General features: G+C 45.7%; 1 protein-coding gene across 9 annotated transcripts in view; it reads left to right on the top strand.

Annotated features, from left to right (window-relative positions):
* Nucleotides 1-22,401, top strand: part of anks1b (ankyrin repeat and sterile alpha motif domain containing 1B) — a 351,867-nt gene extending 329,466 nt beyond the window's left edge. For 2 of the 9 annotated variants that reach the window (XM_056275653.1, XM_056275651.1), the window contains 8 exons: nt 948-1,151; nt 3,958-4,083; nt 9,166-9,237; nt 12,304-12,390; nt 14,046-14,183; nt 14,428-14,595; nt 19,767-19,858; nt 21,034-22,401. In XM_056275653.1, the coding sequence (XP_056131628.1) occupies nt 948-1,151; nt 3,958-4,083; nt 9,166-9,237; nt 12,304-12,390; nt 14,046-14,183; nt 14,428-14,595; nt 19,767-19,858; nt 21,034-21,082 (936 nt within the window). In that variant the 3' untranslated portion in view covers nt 21,083-22,401. Of the gene's footprint in view, nt 1-947; nt 1,152-3,957; nt 4,084-9,165; nt 9,238-12,303; nt 12,391-14,042; nt 14,184-14,427; nt 14,596-19,766; nt 19,859-21,033 lie in introns of all 9 variants that reach the window. The other 7 variants (XM_056275649.1, XM_056275644.1, XM_056275648.1 and 4 more) reach the window with 6 other exon arrangements.
* The last annotated feature ends 519 nt before the right edge of the window (nt 22,402-22,920 follow it).

Here is a 22,920-nt window from a genome sequence, read left to right as displayed (position 1 = left end):
ACAGCATCATCAGCTGCTTATAGCTGAGCGAGTCGAGACTAAAAGAGGGAGCAAGGACAACATGGCACAGGATAGCGCCTGAAATACGTCGTTTGTAATACGTGTGGCTGAAGTAACCAATCAACTGGCCAGATAGGCTAACCTAATATCCACCTCTGCTACAGTATATACAGTGAAAATCAAACACTGCAGTATTTGCAGTAAGACCATTGTTAGAAAGTGAGATTAAAATAATGGATCTATGGTAGATTTGGGGGGGGGGTTTCCACTTTTTCTCCCCAGTTATACTTGGCCAATTACCCCACTCTTCCGAGCCGTCCTGGCCGTTGCTGCACCCCCTCTGCCAATCCGGGGAGGACTGCAGACTACCACATGCCTCCTCCGATACATGTGGAGTCGCCAGCCGCTCTTTTCACGTGACAGTGAGGAGTTTCGCCAGAGGGGCGTAGCACGTGGGAGGACCAGCTCCTCCCCCCAAACAGGTGCCCCAACCAACCAGAGGAGGTGCTAGTGCAGCGACCAGGACACATACCCACATCCGGCGTCCCATCCACAGACACGGCCAATTGTGTCTGTGGATGGGACGCCGGAGTTAACACGGGGATTCGAACCGGCGATCCCTGTGTTGCTAGGCAATGGAATAGACCGCAACGCTACCCGGATGCCCGATCTATGGTAGATTTTAGTGCCCCCACCATACACGTACACACACAGACCCTGTCTGACCATACGGTGGCACACATCACAGCCAGGCGCAGTGCGTTGCTACAGCCTACTTTTACAATGTGACAGTGCACGGTGAATTGAATTTCCCCGCTTATTTGCGGTAGCCAAATCATACCAGCGAGCATGCGAGTGATGAATGGTGTTACGTAATGATGAATGAACCCCGCTTTTACCCCCCACACACCAACCCCCTACCCCTCTCCTCTCTCTCCCATCGCCAGGAGCCCGGTGGCAACCACACACCTCCTCAGCTCAGCCCATCGGTGGGCCAGGCGGTGTACACAGCGGGGGTCCCGGGGGGATCTCTGGACGTTCAGCACCTCATCATGCAGGCTGATGCGCGGCGCAGGCAGCGCAGCAATGACAACTACTTCGAGGATGTTCCGCGCTCCAAGCTGGAGCGCCAGATGGCCCAAGTCAGCATGGTAAGGATGGTGGTGTTGGGCGGGGGGGGGGGGGGTCAGACATGGGGTAGACAAGGCGTGGGATTTAAGGGGAGAGTATACGGGTGAGGCAACTTAAAAGATTGGATTTGATTGATGGATTAGGCTCATGCTTATAGCCACAAGACCAGCGGTTATTAACTGATATTTTGTGACCTTCTACTAAACTTTCCTGCAAAGTCGCCTGGTTAATGGTTACGAGGGATGCTGTTATCACCCTGGCAACGAATCCTCACTGCAGTCATTATTCTTTGAGCAGTATAAAACTTAAAAGAAAACCTAATTTCCCAACCAGCAGCCAGTCTCGGGTACTCCATGTATATTTCATAAGTAACCAACTTATTCCAGCAAATAACTGTTGACTTCTAATAGATGTTGGCTCCACAGTAGTTTATCTGCCTTTCAAGCATAAAGTGCTGCTGCCTGTGCAGTTGTTCAAAAGCTTTCTCAGACAATCTGAAGCAAGCTCGGCTGTCTGATCCCAGCAGTCCAAATAACTGATGGAGAGGCGACCCCAGACGCCTTCCCCTCCTAGAAAGAAGGGCAAAAACACATGAATTGAAGCGACAAAAAGAAAGATGTCAGAGGACAGACGCACACAAATGAGATATTTTAGCACAGACACTTACCCCGTTTCAGAAACAAACAAACCCGAGGGCTGTTTATCAAAGTTTTCCTGTATTCAGGTTTTATATCAAATATTTCCATGGCTTCCATCCATTATCCAAACCGCTTATCCTGCTGTCAGGGTCGCAGGGATGCTGGAGCCTTTCCCAGCAGTCATTGGGCGGTAGGCGGGGAGGCACCCTGGACAGACCGCCAGGCCGTCACACGGCATAAAGAAAGCAAGGGCACGAGAGATTAGAAAACACGAAACGACATCTCATCAACAGTTCAAAATGAGCTGCTTATCTTTCTCAGCAAAACGTATTCTTTCTGAGGTTGGCTATCAAACTAAATAAGCAGCGCTACTTGACTCCCATTCTACAACAGCGTGATGACTCAGATACAGCACACACACACCTGATGCAGCAGCTGTGTTTGGATCCATTGTTATCAGGGTCTGTGTGTGTGGATAGGGATGGGGCTGCCCTGCAGGATCTCTCACAGTACGTCTCTTCCTGAGAGAGTAGTCCTCTGACGGGACTTTAATGAGTCAGCATTGCCATAATTGGAAAATAGCAATTATGGAAAAACTTGGGCGTCTCTTCAACATCTTTCCCTTTTTACCTCTCTTTTCCAACTGTCTTCGAACCTCCAAGCTCACGCTCCTCTGGTTGCTTGTCTCTCCTCACCTAACTCCTGCACTTCCTTTAATGTCTTTCCCCCCAGCTTTCCTTTTCAACTACAGTTCTTTTCTTCTTCTTTTTTGTCTCCCCGGAACCTGAGAGAACAAGACTAGGTCAAACCTTAATACATGGCTGGACCCTGTATGGGCAGTGTTTGAAATTGTGGCCAGTTTGTTGCAGTGGTAGTGTCTATAATGTGAATTCCTGGATATTAAATGTTCTTCTGTAGTGGGTCCCAGTAGTGTGTGTGGTTTAAGTAGCATATCACATGACACAGTTAAGCTATGTTTGGGTAAAAATAGAGTTAAGAATGCAGTTGCAAGAACAATACTTTCCACTCATATCCTAGGATGTTTGATTTGGAAGAGAACTTAATTTAATTGTAAGTATACCTATTCTCATTATCTGTTAACACTGCCTCCTCTTTCATCTTTTTCTGTCTGCGGATGTCTCTCATTTACTTTTTTTGGGGGGGGTTTTCCCCCCCTTTTTCTCCCCAATTACTCCAGTCTTCCGAGCTGTCCCAGTCGCTGCTCCACCCCCTCTGTCGATCCGGGGAGGACTGCAGACTACCACATGCCTCCTCTGATACATGTGGAGTCGCCAGCCGCTTCTTTTCACATGATAGTGAGGCGTTTCACCAGGGGGACGTAGCGCGTGGGAGGATCACCTAGTCTAGGCCAAGTCTGTAGGGATGCCCGACCAAGCCGGAGGTTTGGGGATTCGAACCGGCGATCCCCATGTTGGTGGGCAACAGAATAGACCGGCACGCTACCCGGACGCCCTATTTGGGGTGCTTTAACTGTGCACTCTCCCTCATGCCTCTTAGCGCTCATAGACACAAACGTACACAGGCTGACAGACGCATGAATACAAAGCCTATGTAGACGGGTGAACGCACTCAGAACATACACAAGCGCACACACAGACACACACACACACAAACAAACATGCATGTTTGCGGTCTGTGAAAGTATCCTGTCATGTGAGAAATCATCTGCTTTCATTTACTTTGGAATGAAAGGACTGTAAAACAAGCTTAATAGTTATCCGCTGACATTTGAGAAGTATGCAAACAAGATTTAGGTGTCTCATTAATGTAAAAGATGGAACAGGATTTGTGGGGTTGGGGTGGGTTTGGTGTTGGTGGTGGGTTGTGGGGAGGGTGGCGAGAGTTGACTGGCAATGAAAGATGAAGGAATCAAGCTCCAGAGTCTTTAACTGAGAGGCAGCATAGATGCTGAGTGCATTTGGGCTAGGGTAATGCCCGGCAATTCATTTCCTGCTGGATGTTTTGTGAAGTTTGGCTACGCATGACCATGTTAAGCAGCCCGTGCCATCGTAAACATACGCCCACAGCCGGCCACACGGCTCACAAGCACGTCAGCAACAAACCAGATATGTCGGTGTGGATTGTGCTTCACCTCAAGTCATGCCCAATCTTTGTAATCTCGTGTGATCCCATTTGTGCCTTAACATGCGATTGGTTGTCGTTTCAGCAAGGGGAATGGTGCGAGCCAATCACGTTGCGTCCTCCCAACGAGGCGACTTCGTCCACCCCGGTGCAGTACTGGCAGCATCACCCTGAGAAGCTCATCTTTCAGTCCTGTGACTATGAAGCCTATGTGAGTCCCGTCCCTCACTTGACCCCCATTTTCTGTATGTCACTATGAGGTGGGAGTGTAAGTGTGTGTGTGTGTGTGTGTGTGTGTGTGTGTTTGTGCACATTTGGATGAGTACATGGTTGGCTTGGTTGGATGGGTGACTACGTGTAGGTGTATGTTTTAGTGTGTTCATATACTCCACATGAGAACCCTTTTAGCTGATGATGCCAACCTCTCAAACACATGAGTGAATGTGTGTGTGTGCGCGCACACACACAGATTACTGTTATAAAACTCTCTCTTTCTCTCGTCCTCTCTCGCACACACATTTCTCACTTCCTCTCTTCTCACCACTTTCAGCTTTGGACTGCTGCCATGCAGTGTTATCTCCCTGGCTTACCTGTACCTGGTGCACTGTCAGTACACTGAAGGTATTCAGGGGCAGAACCACGTTCTGACCTTCGATCAATACCTAAGTCAGTTATTCTCAGTGCCTTGATAAATTTAGACTTTCAGTGGTTACATAAAGGGTGTTATGAGTGCGTGTTACCACAGATACAGCCTTGTACCTCTTATTGGTTTAATGCACGCCAACCATGTTGCAAAGATTACTTCCCAGAGCTGATGGAACAAAGTGAAAAGTCACTGGCCACCGCTGGCTGCCAGAAAGGGATCTTACCATCGGATTAAGTGGTGTCGTCATATAGATCCCGTGCTATTGATGGTTATGGGTTTGTTTGTTTTTTACATGATGATGCTGGTCGCGTAGCTTGGATCCTGTGTATCGTATTATTCATACGTTTTATAATTCCATTATCATTACAATGTTGTATTCTGTAAATTTTGTAAACACAACATCCATTGCACATTATCCGTCTTGGGAGAGAGATCCCTCCGCTGTTGCTCTCCCTGTTAAAGGGTTTTTTTAGGGAGCTGTACCTTATCCAATTAGAGGGTCTAAGGACAGGATGTTGTGTTGCTGTAAAGCCCCCTGAAGCAAATTTGTGATTTTGGGCTATACACATAAAATTGGCTTGACTTAAGTAGGAAAGAAAGAAGACTGACAGAAAAATAATGACATTTCCGGACAGTATGAACCCACAGGACGGGGATGGAGAAATCAGAATGAATGAAAGTGGGAGTGAGAGATGATATGAAAGTGAGGGGAGGTGAGGATATTTTTGTGCAAGTATGAAGAGCGTACTGTGTCCGCCTTCGACCGAATTACTCCACTCATCTCATTTTCTCAGCTTGGAAGACTGGTCACAAAAAATTGGAGCGCTGGGCCCTCGACTGCGACTCTGTGGTTTGTATGTAAGGGCCAGTGAGGGAAACAAGCAGTGGGTGGGCCACCAGCCGTACATGTACTTTATGACAACGGCCCAAACCCGTGCTCTCCCTGGGGCCACGGGCTCCAGAAGGCTTGGAAAGTGAGATAAATGAGCGGATGAAGAAATGGGTTGGTTTGTTGGTCCTTGGAATGGGGAGTTGGAAGGGAGACAGAGTCAATTATAAAAAAAGAAAGAAAAAAAAAACAATAGATGGGATATAGACAAAAAAGACTGATAAAGAGGAAGGTAGAGAAAGGAGAGACAGAGATTTTTTGATTTTAACAATAATAAAAATTACAAAAACGTTATAAACAATAACAAGCAGGATAAAAACCAACATGGTCAGTACTGACCATGTTGATGTTACCGTGGCTGAATTCACAGAATTCACAGATGGGGAGAAAGAGAGAGTGGGGGATGGTAAACACAAGAACAGGGATTTATATGGCTGTGTGAGTACTCTCCTCTTATTTTCATCTGTGTCTGAAAATAAACAAACGGCCTTTATCTCAAGTATAGCAGCAACTCAGAAAATGGCCTAACCTCATTATGTCGGCTGCATAAGCAGACCTCGAAGTATACATCTTGTTTCGAACTTAAATCCAAAAAGACTGAGCAGACAGTATCCTTAGAACAGCACCAAGATCTTCAAACCAACCCACGTCAACATTGCTTCAGTGGTTTGTCATATTATTGGCTTCTGCAGGTAATTCCCATTTTGATAGTGTTACGCCATGTTTTCTAGCTATTGTGTTTATTAAACTGTACGATCGTCATTCACAGTACTCAACACAAACTAAATGTCACATTTGACATAAGACAACTCTAATGCGATTTATGCATTGTATGTCAGTCTAGTAAAAGATATGGGTGGACATGGTTATATCCACTAATGGAAATAATCTCCCGCAGAGATATTGTGGGATGCGGCAGGTCTGTCTGTAACTTTGTTACATTTTCCAGTATGACCACAAACAACCCAGCCCAAACAAGTAGGCTAATTTTGTTAGCTAGAGCCAAACAAAGCATTAACAAGCTTAGATGACCTCTCCACACACCGGCATGTACCAGACTCCTCACCTTGATATTATGACCAGTGAGTCTGTCTGGGCTGTGTGGTAAGTAATAAATCAAGTGAAATGAGATTCCAACATGTTTTTTTTGTTTTTTTTTACCCCCGTAATCAAATATATTGCTCCGCTTGACTAGTGAAAAAGGCACTGTAAATATTTTGTCAACTAATACACTAAAAGCCTTGTTAGTAACCCTCTTTTGGGATTAATGCCCATTTCAGAGCCGTTGTGGGGCGCTACATGGTGAATCTTGCACCCATTAAGTGCTCCTAATGTCAACATAAGCATTGTCTCTGTAAAACACTGTCCCCATTAGTAGCTCCTTTATTAAATCAGATAGTACGTGTGTGGAATGCCGCCTGGCTCTCTCGTCACGTCCAGATGGAAGGGCCATGTCAGAGTTAATGCACCTCCAGGGGTCTGTCAGGACTGCTGTAATCACCTGCAATGTGGTTTGTGTTTGCACATGTATGTGTGTCAGTCATGTGTAAGTCACTGTTTTGCTAAATACCAGCACCTCCAGGGGTCTGTCAGGACTGCTGTAATCGCCTACAATGTGGTTTGTGTTTGCACATGTATGTGTGTCAGTCACGTGTAAGTCGGTGTTTTGCTAAATACCAAATCGATTTTTTTTTTTGGACCAGTTTGAGATCCATGTTCCTATGAATAGATTCTGTAATGCATCATAGTATGTTATACAACAGTACATAAATTGCGTTGAGGGTGGTGTCTTGCCAGAGCCACTCCAAACCACCCTGTGCTATGATAGCTCACAGCCTCGTTGCTGTCATGGGAATGGTTTATTGTAGGCCGGCTAACAGGGATGCTGCTAGCCATACATGTGTGGCCGCAGTGGCCAAGGTTCACCACATTCTACTGGTTCTTTGTCAGATAAATTGGCTATTGTTTATAGCTCAGCTTAAATGGAGGCCTACTTCCATACAGTATGATCAATGGTACAGCTATTCACTCTTATAAATGTTGCTGTGTCCAGGGTTCAACGCAAACCAGCATTTGGTGCTCTCGTTCAGTAACAGAGTGGTTTATCTGCCTATTCCCCGAATGTCAAAGCTGCTGCGGATGACTTCCAGTTGATTTCTGTCCGTGGATAACAAGGTACTGGATATGATCGGTGTTGGCACAAGACGGGTAGCAGCTGGAAGCTGTTGTGCAATTGGAGCAGTTTTGTGCAGTCTGACTTTGGGTGGGACCAGATTGATAATTACATATGCCACATCCAAAGTTGTCGGAGCTGGAAGCTGTTGCATCACTGAAACAGCTCTTGACATCGTCCATCTGTGTATGAGTGGAGCGGTCAGCAACGCTGGATGCAGGGTCAATGCTGTTACCTTGCACTGTCAAAGGTAAGCTACAGATAGAGGCTCTTTCAATGTTGGCTGTCAGTTTTGAGGTCCTGAGCTAGAGGACAGTTGTCACAGCCAGCGGAGACACCAGTGGTCTAAACGGGTTCACTGAGTTCTTTGAACAGCTGCTGGTGTGCTGGCCTGCATGGCTGGGACTGTTTTGTTGAGCAAATCATCCTCTTTATCGTCAGCTTTATGAGAAGAGTCGCCACTCGAGGACATTCTCTGCCGTAAAGGCAAACCGAGAGTCAACTGCTCCTGCAGTGTAAGTGTCTCGCCATACTCCCCATTTGAGTTCATATGAAAAAGTGTGGAGAGTGGTGTGAACTGAACCAGTCCCCCAGCTTGTTTCACCCGCTCCAAAGAGAGGTGCATTTATTTAAATGTGAACATGGAGCAGAGCTGAAATGCACCAACGAACAGATCAAAGACAGTTTTGTTTCCTGAGTGCTAAATCTTTATTCATTGCCCACAGGTTCGAAGCACTTAATTGACTTTTGACAGAAATGAATGCAAATCTTTTTTTTCCCCCCTCTCATCTTCTGTAACCATTGAAATACGTGTATAGCAGTAGAATGAGGAAGACCAAAAAGAGCGTTTGCATCCATGCAGAGGTTGTTGTCCATTGAATTGACATGATTTTAACCTCTTTATATTCCATAAATTGATATGCATCCTGCTTCTGCCTTCTGATTTAATCTCCCCCTCGCACTCCATTTCCAATTCAACTCAGGAGCTTAGAGGAAAAAGATGGTCTACTACTGATAAGAGAGAATGAGCCACACTTTGTCAGATGAACACGACTGTCAAATGAATTTTGTTCCCCGCCAAACCCCTGTATCCATAGCCCCAAGCTTCAAATCTGTTCAACAAAGCAAGCTGTTTAAACGGTCTAATTAATAAAAGAAAACTGAAAATGTACAATTAAGGGGATCAGAAAGTGGATCAGAGTTCAGTTCTAAATGGTTTATTGCTATTTTCTCGTCATTACAGCGTTGTAGCGTAGTGAATGCAGCTTGATGCTTTTTGGTCAAATAGCAAGTTCACTTCCTGTGGAGAACTGGTGTGTTACTGGCTTCACATATTTCAGAGCGTGTACGCACATGTGTGTATCTGAACAACTGCATGTATTTATCTTTTCATGTGGATATTATCACAGCACTGTACAACACACACACACACACACACACACACACAGACACACACACTTTTGTCTCCCTATTCCCTCATTGATCTCTAAAGTCACATTTGTGTTATCATCGAGTTGGATGATGTGTGCCGTCATGACTGTGCTTACACAAATCCTGTGTGTGTGTGTGTGTTTTCCTTCCACAGTACCTGGGCTCCATGCTGGTGAAGGAGCTGAGAGGGACTGAATCTACACAGGATGCCTGTGCCAAGATGAGGGTATGGCACTGATTCTTACATGGCACTACAATGGCTAACTACAGTCATTATGCACAACATTCACACTGTTGTGTGTATTATATATATATATGCCTTTATATCTGATACAAAGTCTCAGCCTGACTGCCTACACACACACACACTGAAACTTAAACAAACCTGAAGTATTATGATGGTGGATTAAGTATATTGCGGGATTTATTTTTAATATCTGCTCCTGGATAACTCGATACCCCACAGTCCGTACTTCTAGTCACCTTATCTCTCTCTCTCCGTGGTGTTATCTGTCTCCTCCTGTACGTCCAGCTCGCCACCTTGATCATTCTCACTGTCTCTTACTGTAACACCGACTCCCTCTCAAATGCAACTCATAACTCTCGCTCGCTCATTTCTTCTCTCTCACTCTCTCTCTGTACTGCGGTTTGAAGATAAATATTAATATTCATGAACTAGGCTTTCTCTTCCCCTCATTCCTCTTCCTCTCCTCGTTTGTTCTGTCTCTAGATCTTTTTTTTTTTTTTTTTTTTTTTTTATCGGAAGGGATCAGAAACAACCACGCTCCTCTAAACCCCCCTCATTCTTTTTTCCCCAAGTCAGGCTCCTTACAGCCTGACTTGGTGTACAGCTGCCTTGCAGGAAGATGTCAATCATCTCTGGCACGCTACCTTGGTACCATATGTACCCACCCGTCTTGTCTGAAACCCAGTGCTTAGTCTAAGCCTTCTCTGTCCATCTGGTCATCCACATTCCCTTATTTTTCCACACAGCGCACGTGGACATGAATGTCCACACTCTGACCACGTAGCCCTCATTTATACTTTGGCTCTGTGGGTCGGACCCTTTAGTTAACTGGTTAGCGCAGTCGCCGGTGATCCGGGCTATCCGGGTTCGAATTCCAGCTGCCCCCTGAATTCGCTACATTGATGTCAGAAGTGGGATGGTGAGACCATGAGGCCATCGGAAGTGTATGCACCCAGAGGCGTGTGGGAGCTGATATGCTGAAGCGTGGGGATGCACTTCCTGAAGGAGTGGAGTAGTGTAACAACCACAGATGACTAAACTCGCTAGCCCTTGGTTAACGGGTCAGACCCTTTAGTTGACTGGTTAGCGCAGTCGCCCATGGTCCAGGCTATTGCAGGGGGCAGCTGGGAATCGAACCCAGATAGCCCGGACCACGGGCGACTGCGCTAACCAGTCAACTAAAGGGTCCGACCTACGAACTAAAGCCTTTGTCAGTCCTCCTCGGATGCACCTGACATGACCATGCTGCAACACGGATGGTGCTTACACCAGAACAGACAGAGAGAGTAAGATTGCAAAAAAATAAAGAAAGGGTCCGCGGTGGTGTAGCGGTCTAAGCATCGGCTCTGTGTCGATGCAGCTGCCCACTGGGGACTGGGGTTCGCGCCCCGGTCTCGTCAGATCCGACTATGGCCGGACTCGACGAAGCAGCGATCATTGGCAACGCTGTCTTCGGGAGGGGGGCGGAGTCGGCTTGTGTTCGTCACGTGAATGCGTCTCTGTGTGTGTCGGAAAAACAGTGGTTCGGCCTGGAGTCGCCTTGTCACGAAAGTGGCGAGGCGGTCTCCTTCGAGACTGCCGGCCGGAGAGATGCAGTTGGCGAACGCATACAGTGCGAGGGTGGGTGTTTGAATTAAAATAGGGATCGATTGGCCACTAAATTGGGAGAAAAAAGGGAAAAATCAGAAATAATTTTTTTTTTTTTTAAATAAAGAAAGGGACAGAAGACTGGAGAAGAAAAGGAAGACGGGGTGGAGAAAGAGAGGGAGGTTGCACGAGTGCTAAAAGATCAGAGTGACTGAGAAAACAGGGAATGGGCTCATGTGTGCTCCTCTGAATAACATGTAATTCAGACGGATGGAGTGATGACTCAGAGGAAGATATTGAAGTTAAATCGCACTATTGTCCGCTGCGCCACGCTGCATAATAAGCTCAACCTTAAGTAATAAAGTGCAGAACGTCAGCCTGTAAGTAGACGGACTGGCTGGAGATAAGGGAGCCAGATATGGTTTGACAGCTTGGAGGAATATTGAATATGTGCCACTCCAGTCGATAGGTTGAAGAAAAATAATTTGCAGTCAGCTGTATTTTTATAGGTCACTTCAACGCCCTTAACCTTTGCAGATGATCTGAATTGATTCAAGTAATCTGAAAGGAAGTCGTCAATGTCTTGTCGTGTGCGCTCGTTTTCTTTATTTACGCTTTCCCTCTTTATTTTACCATACTTATCTACCCCGATCCCACAGTCTCAATGTTCTGTAGAGGTCTAACTAGGACGGGGCGACTTTGTTTTTTACCAGCATTGTTTTACTTTTAATAGGGAGCGATGGTAGACAGGAAATGGGGAGAGAGAATGGTAAGACATGCAGCAAAGGTTGCCGGCTGAATCGAACCGGCAACAGTTGGCAACCATGATATTGCCCCAAGGCGGAGTAATAGACAAAATCGAATATCACAATATTTTCGACTGAATATTATCAATATCGATAATTTACCAATATTTTGGGGATGCTTCCAGAAGATATGTAGCATTTTCAGAAATGAGCATTAGTGATGTGGATATGATGACCAGGCAGGTAGAGGTCATTCATTGTTCATTTCACTCAGCTAAAACAGTCGAATAAATTCAGAAAATGGTGCAGCTACTGTAATGCAATCTTTAAGACCAGGGAAAGACAGCATTTAAGTTGATTATGCAATAACCAAGATGCTGATATTGATATTATATTGATATATTTTCCCGCTCTAATCTCCATTGTTTTTCTGATGCGGCCAACTTCACAGATGTGGGTTAGACCACGGATTAAATTTATAATTTCCGTTCAGTGAGATCTCCATCAGTAGAAATGAACTGCTCTGTCATCATAACCCATGTTTAGAAAACTGCCCCCGTGCTGGGCAGTTCAGCTGTATGCTTGTGTAATGACAGTAAAGGGCTATGCTATTTTCAATATTTCCTGTCAATTAATATACTGAGTTGAGATGAAAAGGTAATTGCTGCCATTCTCTTTTTTTCTGTCCCTCTGCCATTCTGTGTACTCCAAGAAGTCGACAGAACAGATGAAAAAAGTGCCGACCATTGTCCTGTCTGTTTCCTACAAGGGAGTCAAGTTCATCGATGCCACCAACAAGGTGAGGCTCACAGTTTCTGTCAGCTGGACCTGTTGTGTCAGTTTCAGTAAGGACGGTGGCCCACGGGTTAGCACTGTTGCCTCACAGCAAGAAGGTCCTGGGTTTGAACCCCAGGCCGTCCCAGGTCCTTTCTGTGTGGAGTTTGCATGTTCTCCCCGTGTCTGCGTGGTTTTCCTCCCACCATCAAAAAGACATGCATGTTAGGGTTAATACTCCTGCCTGTGCCCCTGAGCAAGGTAATGGAAAGAACTGGAGTTGGTTCCCGGGTGCTGCAGCTGCCCACTGCTCCTATACAATAGGATGAGTTAAACGCAGAAGACAGCTTTCATTGTAACCTGTACAATACCAAAATAAAGTGGCTTTCTTCTTCTTCTATATTGTTGGTCATCGGCAACACTGAAGCCCCTCTCTCTCTCTCTCTCTCTCTCTCTCTTTTTTTTTTTTAATGTTCCCCCTTTTTCTCCCCAATTGTACTTGGCCAGTTACCCCCCTCGGGGAGGGCTGCAGACTACCGCATGCTTCCTCCGGATACATGTGGAGTCGCCAGCCGCTTCTTTTCACCTGACAGTGAGGCGTTTCGCCGAGGGGGCATAGTGCATGGGAGGATCACGCTATTCCCCCCAGTTTCCCCTCCCAACCGAACAGGCGCCCTGACCGACCAAAGGAGGCGCTAGTGCAGCGACCAGGACACATACCCACATCCGGCTTCCCACCCGCAGACACGGCCAATTGTGTCTGTAGGGATGCCCAACCAAGCCAGAGGTAACAAGGGGATTGGAACTGGCGATCCCTGTGTCGGTACGCAACAGAATGGACCGCCACGCCACCTGGACACCCAAATCCCCTCTCTTAACAACAGATGTTATTCAAATACTGCTTCTGGCTCAGTACAGATAACAGTTCTTATACCCATACATGTCAGAGAGTCTGAAGACCGACACTGTCTGGCGATGACGTCCATGGTTTGGGAATCGGTGGATTCCTACAGATGACACATGGTTTTCTGTGAAAAGGGGAAGAGGTCAGGGTTTGACGATCCACAGCTCTGAAGTTTCCCAACCATAGAACTTTTTACTTCCTTAATTTCATACTGCTGAAGAAAGAGCAGACGTGATTTTTTTGAAATGACTTCCTCAAGTGCAGGAGTGAAGCAGCTCACCCCTGTAAAAAAGGTTCGTCGTAAAAAGTGACAGAGGCGACAGGACTGTCCCCTCCTTTGAAGAAATCAATATGACTTTTATAGGCTCATAAAAAATCATTATATATGGTGTGATGAGAGAGATTTTTCACATCATCCATCTGACCTCATTTTTGCTACTATATTTTGTTTGTCAGACTGCCTACAGTCACAAAAAGTCTACACAGCAATACTATCTTCTTATTTTTATCCTACAAGCAGCAAAACAGAAAGATGCAGGGCCCCTCGGCCAACAGGAGTCAATAATCTCCAATAAACCACCATAACTCAAATCAAAGGACAATGGTTTGGGGACATAAACCAGTTTGGTATTATCTTGAAGTTGTGCTTTGAGAAGATCGGTTATTTTCCAATGCTTCAAATCAGCCTCTCTCTGCCCCCCCCCCCAAACCACACCACATCTCACACTGCAATTATCCTCCTATCTATCTATCTGCTTGTGTCTCTCCGTCAGCAGAACATCATAGCAGAGCATGAAATCCGTAACATCTCGTGTGCGGCCCAGGACCCGGAGGACCTGTCTACGTTTGCCTATATCACCAAAGACCTCAAGTCCAGTCACCACTACTGTCACGTCTTCACTGCCTTCGATGTGGTCAGTACCGATGAACCGGTCACGTCTGTGACTTGGCCACACCCACTATCAAGTTTGAGATTTGTTTATACAGCGTGTGTGTGTGTATTTCTTTGCTTATATTCTCATATTTATATGCATTTGTGCAAGTGCACGTATCCATACATGTATGGAGGTGTGTATGGTGTGTATGCATGCACAACAATAATATGTGTATGATACAAACACACATTCACGCAGGGAACGTTTCATGTCTTCTGCCCAGAATCTGGCGTATGAGATCATCCTGACACTGGGCCAGGCCTTCGAGGTGGCCTACCAGTTGGCCCTGCAGGCCCGGAAGACCGGCCACGGATCCTCTACGCTGCCCGAGAGCTTCGACAGCAAGCCCAACAAGCCAGTCCCCAAGCCCCGAGTAAACATCCGCAAATCTGTGAGCATCACCAGCACACCCCCAAACCCTCCGTGTGAAGGGAAAATCCACCCTGAAACAAAACACACAAAGTGTTTTAATGGTCTGTTTATACAAAAGCATTTCTTGAAAAGTACGAGATGTCTATAGACATTTTTGACAAAAAAAAAACACCTTTGGGGGCATTCAGGTAGCATAGCAGTCTACTCTGTTGCCTACCAACACGGATCGCCAGTTCAAATTCCCGTTACCTCCGGCTTGGTCGGGTGTCCCTAGACACAATTGGCCATGTCTGCGGGTGGGAAGTTGGATGTGCGTATGTGTCCTGGTCGCTGCACAAGCACCTCCTCTGGTTGGTCGGGGCACCTGTTTGGGGTGGGGGGGGGGGATAGCGTGATCCTCCCACGCGCTACGTCCCCTGGTGAAACTCCTCACTGTCAGGTGAAAAGAGGCGGCTGGTGACTCCACAAGTATCAGGGGAGGCATGTGGTAGTCTGCAGCCCTCCCGGGATCAGCAGAGGGTGGAGCAGCGACTGGGACGGCTCAGAAGCATGGGGGGGGGTTAAAAAAAAAAGAACACAGAATTATGGTATTCTTAAAGAGGCATTTAGCTATACTTGTCTGTGGTTGACAAAATAATCACTAATGACTAAAATACTCAAATATTTGTCCCTAATATTATTAGAAATATTTATTTCTTTCAGATTGTGTTGGAAATTGCCGCTGCCTCTGTGAATGTAAATCATGCTTTAGGGTGGATTTCCGCTTTGGTTTTTGGCAACGCATACATTTGTCTCTGAAATGTATGCATTGCTTGTCTTCTCCTACTGAATCCTAAAACTCTCACCTTCCCATCACACCCGCTCATCTCATCTAACACAGGATCCTTTCCACCTCTGTGTCCTCCATCCATCTATCTCCTCTCACCTCCGTCTCTCACCCCCTGCTCAGTTGTGGTGTTTGTAGCTCTCGTTATTTCGGCGTCGTTTGCCTGTTGTTTGAAGTGAGTGTTTTACCATCAGTCGGCTTTTTAGGTTTAACAGAATCTGTTGTGCTGCATTATCCGTGAGTGTGCGAGTGAACAGTTCATTTTTTTTTTCGCAGTACATCCTCTATAGGTCTAATATTTCATTACATATTTGGAAGACTGTTTTATTTGTGTTGTCGTGTGTGTGAGCGAGAGGTAGTCTTGGCTCGGTAGACGGTGTAGTAAGGGTGCAGATGGATGTTTGATCTGTAAAGCGTCCGTTTCATCTCGCCTTACTGGCAGTCTCTTACACACTCGCTGATTGATGAGGTCTGTTTGCATAGGACTCCAAGGAGTCTTACCCCGCTTGGCTCGCATCACCTCTCAGAGAGTGTGTGTGTGAGTGAGAGCAAAAAGCTCTGCCTAAAGATGAAAAATGAGAAAAAGAGAGAGAAAATGGAGAGTCCATGAAGACATTTATCCTCTTTGTGTATATATAGTTCCCATTGCTTGGCTTTTGTGTGTGTGTATGTGTGTCTGTTACCTCTATCCTTGCCTCTCTTTCCCAAACCACAGCATGGCAGAATCTGCCTTTGAACCCATTACCCTTCCTTTAAAACTGATAGAGCTTCAAAATAGCCAAGCAACCCCCCACCCCCAGGGTCATAGTTCCCTTTCCTATAGGCACGCATTGTAAAGCCCCAGCAGCACATGTGTGTTAAGTGGGACCAGGATAGGGTTACGGTAGACATTGCATTTGCTGGATTCTATAGTGTGTCGGCGTGTCTGGTGTCTAGACTGCAATTAAGTCCACTTCCATTCTGTGAGTCATAGGAAAAAGAGAGAGGGACCATGTCAGTCTCAACAGCATTGGAAGAATGGTCACTTCTATAGTTAGATTTAGAGAGGAGTGGCACAGTGAAAAGAGAGCGAGACATACGCATACAAAAAGTCAGAGAAAGTACAGTATGTGCGTGCAGTAAATTAAGTGTGTGTGGTCGTATTCCTAAAGAGAATGATGGATGACAGCATGTGCACACACAATCTGCTGAGTCGGCAACTGGGAGATCAACCATGAATTGCCTTCTTCCTGCATGTGTGTGTGTGTGCATGACTTTCTGGGCATGTGTAGTTACTGTGTATAGTTAATGGGCTGTGCCATGTGGCACAGCAGCAAGATCCACTTAATATTCCCGCCACCTGTCAGCCATAATCCTCATTCTGCAGCACCTCCCTGTCCCTGTGTTTTAAAGTGCTGCTCCTTCCTCTCTCCTGAAAGATCCACAGGCTCACTCTACTCCAGGCCCTCCTCTCTGATCTAATTTGGGGGGGGGGGGGTTCATGTGTGTGTGTTTATGTGCACATATAGCAGTGACTCTGGGTGGTGCCTCTTGACGTAGCCCCAACATCGTCTTGTACTTGCACAAGTGCATGTGTGTGCTTTTGTGTCTCTCTTCGGAGATCACCGTGGTTTGGCTGTTTTTGTGCATTTTGAGCGTAGCGGCAACATGGCATCCCAGCAGAGGCTTTGGTAGGCCAAAACTTAGTAGCTGAGTTGCAGCGCAGCATTCATGTGGCCAATGAATGCTGTTGCCAAGCAGGTGTTGCTATGGTGGAAAGATACAGTACTGTTGCTAAATTTGTAGTGGGCTGCGGTACTGTTATATTAGTGCCATGACTTTAACTGCCATGTTGTTGCTATTGTTTTGATCTGGTTCTGGCATCTCCCTGTCATCATACAGTTACCAAGTCACTGACTGGGTGTTGCCATGGAGTTGTGGAATGGGTGCCCTTTGTTTTACTTGTGTATGACCTCTGCCTTTATAGGTCATCATTTCCCCCACTAGCCGCTGGTCACTGGGCCACATATACACCCCCCACCGGCCTCCTCTTCATCCTCCTCTTCCTCCCCCTCGACTCCTCCATCCTCTTCACAAAGCTCAGCTGCAGGTCCTGCACACTTTTACTTCTACTATTCTTTCTTTCATGTACATCTCCCCCCCCCCCCCCCATCAAGTAGAATGTGCCGTCTGTGTGTTCCTCTGTATCGGGGGTTGGCAACCTTTTGGACGTCCCATGCCAGTTCATTTTCATAGTGAGCATTTATCTATTTCTTACTGCTGCAACTTGTCTCCCTGTCTGGACTCCACACACACACACTTATTTGTGCAAATATATGAAAATTACAAGGGCACAAAAGGAAATTAATTCAGTCTTACCAATTTAGTGCAACCCTTGTTGGTCGCAATATCTGGTAACCACTGCTAAAAGTAGACTGTTGTTTAAATCCACACTCTCGTCAAGAGCTACACTGAATACTGACACAACTTTCAACGCAAGAGTTTGCTGGTGCCTTCTGTTTTCGTCACGTCTAATGCGCCTCTCTACAGTTTTCACAGAAACGGACATTTCTTTGATAACCCATCAAATATGACCTCCGAACTGCTGAGGAACGCCTCCTTTACATACTCTCCATCGGAGAATGGCTTCCCGTTTTAAGCAATGCCTCTGGATTGATTCAGCCTTTGACATTTTTCTTGTGCCTCGTTTCAAAATAATGTTTTTACACTTGAAGTTTGACACACATCATTTTCGCAGCAGAGAGTGCACACAGCTCGGTCCTTTCGCGAAATAAACCCAAATTCATTTGTCCAAGACGGCTGAAAGAGGCGCATATTAGGCAATTTTTCTTCTGCCATTGTCAGTTGTTCTTGACATAAAGAAAGCTAGCTAGCTATGCTAGGCTCGTGGGCAGATCGGAGGGAGGGGGAGCTTGATAGACCATGTCAGCTGTGGGCGCTCTCTTACTGTCAAAAACAATGGTGTATTTTGAGACTAATTAATTAAATCTAATTGTCCGTTTAGGTCTCCATTAGGCTATATTTTTTATTGAATTGCTCCGTGTGCCATAGGTTGCCGACCCCTGCTCTCCTTTGTTCAATCTGTTCTGCCCAACTGGCTCTTCACCTTTGTTTTTGTATTCTCTGTGTGTGTGGTTCATCAGTTTTTGTCACTAGTCAGATTTTACAGTCAAAGGTGAGCAGCATTTTTATTTGTTGCACACGGTTCTGGTGTTAATCATCCACTTTCACAGTTGGCTTCATTTAGCTGTTGGAGGGAATCTGAAGGACGGTATCCTGGTGGGATGGAGGGATTCGAACTATGTTTAGCTCTGTGTGTGTGTGTGTTTGACCTTAGTCTGATCTGATAACCCCATAAAGACTTGTGTGTATGAGAGAGAGAGAATGTGTGCATGGAATCTTTTACCCCCTTTTTTTTAGATTTGAACTGGCGTGTGCGTGTCACTGCACAGATAGACAGAGTTGGATTAATATTAGAGCTAGATTTAATATTAATGCCGCTGCATGTGTGCGGGGACGATAAAGAGACGGGCCTCGGCCAGTGTGGAGCAGAACTCAGAGCTTTACCCTGTTCTCACAGTGGCACACACATGGAAAAACACACTTACACACATTGTGTCAACTATTTACCTGCTGTTTATGTGAGTCCAGTTTGTATGATGAATTTTCATTTCGATGCTCCGGCAATATCATTAATGTAACACTGCCGTGCCAATCAACTGAACGCCGATCGTATTGAGGAGCGAGAGAGTTAGCGAGGGCAAGAGAAATGCTTTCTTCTGCTGTCAGAATTGCAGTGTTCACAGTCATGGTCCCCTCCCCCAGTCATCTTGAAGCCAATCTCAGAATAAAGCAATAGATTGGAAGAAAAGCACCCTCAGCAACAAAACCAAGCCTTTCGATTGGTTGCCGTGGACAACATGCACAAAAGCGCTGTGGTTAGTTTTGAACCTCACGTAGATCATGTGGCTTGTTTCTCAGCTTTCGAAGTAGCAACTGGCATTCTGTATATAATACACTGGTCAGAATCTGAATACCTTAAATAACACAAAGTGAAATAGTTTGTCTCGGTGGCCATTTTTAGAGTCTAATGAAGGACAAGTGTAACGTGATCACAAGACTTACTACAAAGACTGGTGAGCAGAGGACTTACAATATACATCATAACTATAGTTGGTGTATAATACACATTTATTGGTCATTGTGGAGAATTTAGATTGCATCCATCATGGATTGTGTGCCTGTTTTATGTTCACTCATTCCTCTGCATCTCCTCTCTAGGCCCCTCATTCACTGATTAACTTTTCCCTTTGACTCGCCCTCTCTCACCTCCCACTTCACCCACCCCCCCTTCTACTTTTCAGATGGAGCAGCCGTCGATGGAGCAGAAGGGCCATGCCAACGTGCCATGGATTGTGGAGCCGGGTCAGGAAGCCAAGAGAGGAGTCAACACCAAGTACGAGACCACTATTTTCTAACATACACCTGCCTTGTCCACTCCTGTGTGTGTGTGCCTTTCAGAGATTGCCCTATGCTGGGCCCTGCCCCGGAGGGGGCTCGAGCGATGCACGCTGCCGCGTCACCTCACCGGCTGAAAAAGAAAAAGAAAAAAAAAAACCATCCCGCCCCGTCCACCATTAGCCAAGCCTGCCCACTGCATGATGATGTTTGGCGCTGCGCTCTCTTTCTTTCTCCCTCTCTTTTACTCGCTCTGTCTCTCTCTTTCATTCTTACTCTCCCTCTCTGGTCCTGGCCCCTCCCTCCTGCCTGCAGGGCTGGCGCATGACCTTTGACCCTGGGGGCCATGGTACACCACTCTGTCTCCGCCTGTAGGGGGAACGGTCAGCTCCGTTTTTCCACTTCCTGTTTGTCGGCCAGTCAGTCCAACCGTTGTTTTTTTTTTCCTCTCCTGTTAAAGGGTGCAACCGTTTGGCCGTCTCTCTCCTCTTTTTTTTTCTCCTCCGACTGCTAAGCCTCCATCCCTTGTATTTTTCTCTCTCAACCTCTTTTGTCCCCCTTGACAACCTGAATGAGAAGTGAAACCAGTATGCTGCTAAGATCCCCATCCTTAACAGTGTTTTTGTTTTGTCCATTCTGGAGGGATGTTGTCCAAAAATGACAACTGGAGGACAGCACAGTTTTGTTAATTTTTACTTCATTATTCGGGAGGAGATCAGAATTACAGGAGAGGTGATGTAGCAATTTTTACTTTGAGTCAAACTGGTTCATCCGACAGGCTAACATCATGCCGTATTTCAGCTTTTTGGTTCTTATATCCACATATTTTTGAAATTTTCAAGAAGCTTAGCAAGTTGTATCAGAGACAACATAACCTGTGCTGGAGGAACATGCAGTCTATTTTTTGCTTTTATACATTTTTTTCCAGCACCAATGTGTTTATACAGTTCAAGTTTTTTTCAAGCTTGTAGAATTTTATTTCTGGCTTTTCTACTAGCCTCAAACGTTCTCTTACTTGAGAAAAAAAAATCTAAATACTTTTGGAGACATATGTGAAAGGCTCAGCTTGTTGCTTGTGAGGCGCATGGTGGCCATTTTGAATTTGATGAGGAAGGGGGGCCGGTGGAGGGGGGGTTAGGGCTCTCTGGATAAGTGATGTCATCTCATTTGCAGGGCAATGCCGGATGCTCATGTCTATTACTGTGGAATGCAAAGAATGTAGCCAGCCCTAAACATGGACCTTATCACACATACAATGCAAAAAGGACTACAGTTGCTCACTTATCAATGGACTACAAACATGGACGCTCATCCACAGTGTTTAAGGTTGACTGCTAAATATTTGACATCCATCATCCACATAAGGGATGTTCGACGTGGCTTGACATTGGACCAACACATTACTCCAACTTACTCTCACAAACATGGGCATACACGCACACATACACTAAGGACTGCGTCTTGACAGACAATGGTCTGCTCTGAATGTACACTTGTTTGAAAGCAGCCTCAGCAGGATGTGTTTTCACGTGGTCATTTCAGAGGAATGACCTTCGAACATTTTTTGGGATGTCACAGGATCTCTACTGACTGGAGTGTGGTTACTGGGCATCTGTTGGTAATACACAATGGGTATCCAACCTGATCGTCCTCAAAAGCACCACCAGGCATGTCTACTTTGGAATTTGGGGGCGGGTCTGGTTTGCTCTTTTGGTCACTTAATTTTCTTTACGGTTAAAAACAATAAGGAGGTATTATGCACAAGCAAATAAATGTGATTGGACCAGCTGTAATGCACCCAAGATGCAACAGGTGTGCCCTGTGAGCCAATCACAGTGGATGGCGAACCTACATGATTGAGATGGCATCTGAGAAAAGAAAAAAAAAGATTCTATTCATATTGCCCGACATTTTAATGTTTATTATGAGAGTATTATATTACCATAATGATTATGATTATTCTTGTGCAATTCTTGTCTACTGTTGTCTTAATGTTATATTATTTTTCTATGATATGCTGAGACTTTTGGTTCGAGAATGATGGCCATCCTTTAAAAAAAATAAGAGAAGAAATAGACGTGGTTCTATACAGAATGTTCCGGGTGGCTAGCTAACTATCGGCAGGTCAATCCTCCATCAGTTCTCATGGGGCTCTACTCTTATCTACTAGCAGATGTAATATTTTAAACGCAGTATTACTGTATTATTTGGATTAGCCATTATCCAACTATAAAATGTACATAGATATTTTGCCAACTCATTGTTCATACATGTAATGTATTAAAAGAAAATAAAAGATCAAGATTTGCAGTACATGGCACTGGAAACAAGGTACCAAAATAAAAAGGTTGGAGGTAAGAGAAATGAATTGATGGATTGTATTTTGGCTGGAGAGAGTAAGGGGGTTATATTGGTGACATCACTGCTGACTAACTAATGTACATAGGCTTGGGCTTCCAGCACACAGATTTTTTGTAATTTTGGCCATTATTTATATCCTTGTAAAGCACATGGAATAAAACACGACTTGTACAACCATTATTCACTCGCAATGTATGGTGATCACATTTTCTTCCTTGTTTCAAAGATAATCGTGGCCGGGTGGCATGGCGGTCTATTCCATTGCCTACCAACACAGGAATCGTCAGTTCGAAGCCCCATGTTACCTCCGGCTTGGTCAGGCGTCCCTACAGACACAATGGCTGTGTCTTTGGGTGGGAAGCTGGATGTGGGTATGTGTCTTAGTCGGGGCACCTGTTCAGGGGGAATAGTGTGAGCCTCCCATGTGCTACGTCCCCCTGGCGAAACTCCTGTCAGGTGAAACCACATGTATCAAAGGAGGTATGTGGTAGTTGCAGCCCTCCCTGGTTCAGCAGAGGTGGAGCAGCGACTGGGATGGCTTGGAAGAATGGGGTAATTGATGGATACAATTGGGGAGAAAAATTATGTTTTCATGCTCAGCCTTGTTATTGGGGGGGAAAGACAAATGATATAAAAGCTTTTTCTTTTGTCAAATGTGTATGTTTTGCCTAGGTGCGGATACCCAGGCCATGTTTCAGG

This window comes from Lampris incognitus, chromosome 3 (assembly GCF_029633865.1).
Source record: "Lampris incognitus isolate fLamInc1 chromosome 3, fLamInc1.hap2, whole genome shotgun sequence".
Taxonomy (NCBI): domain Eukaryota; kingdom Metazoa; phylum Chordata; class Actinopteri; order Lampriformes; family Lampridae; genus Lampris; species Lampris incognitus.
Note: the sequence above shows the minus strand (reverse complement) of the source record. Positions and strands in the feature narration are given on the sequence as shown.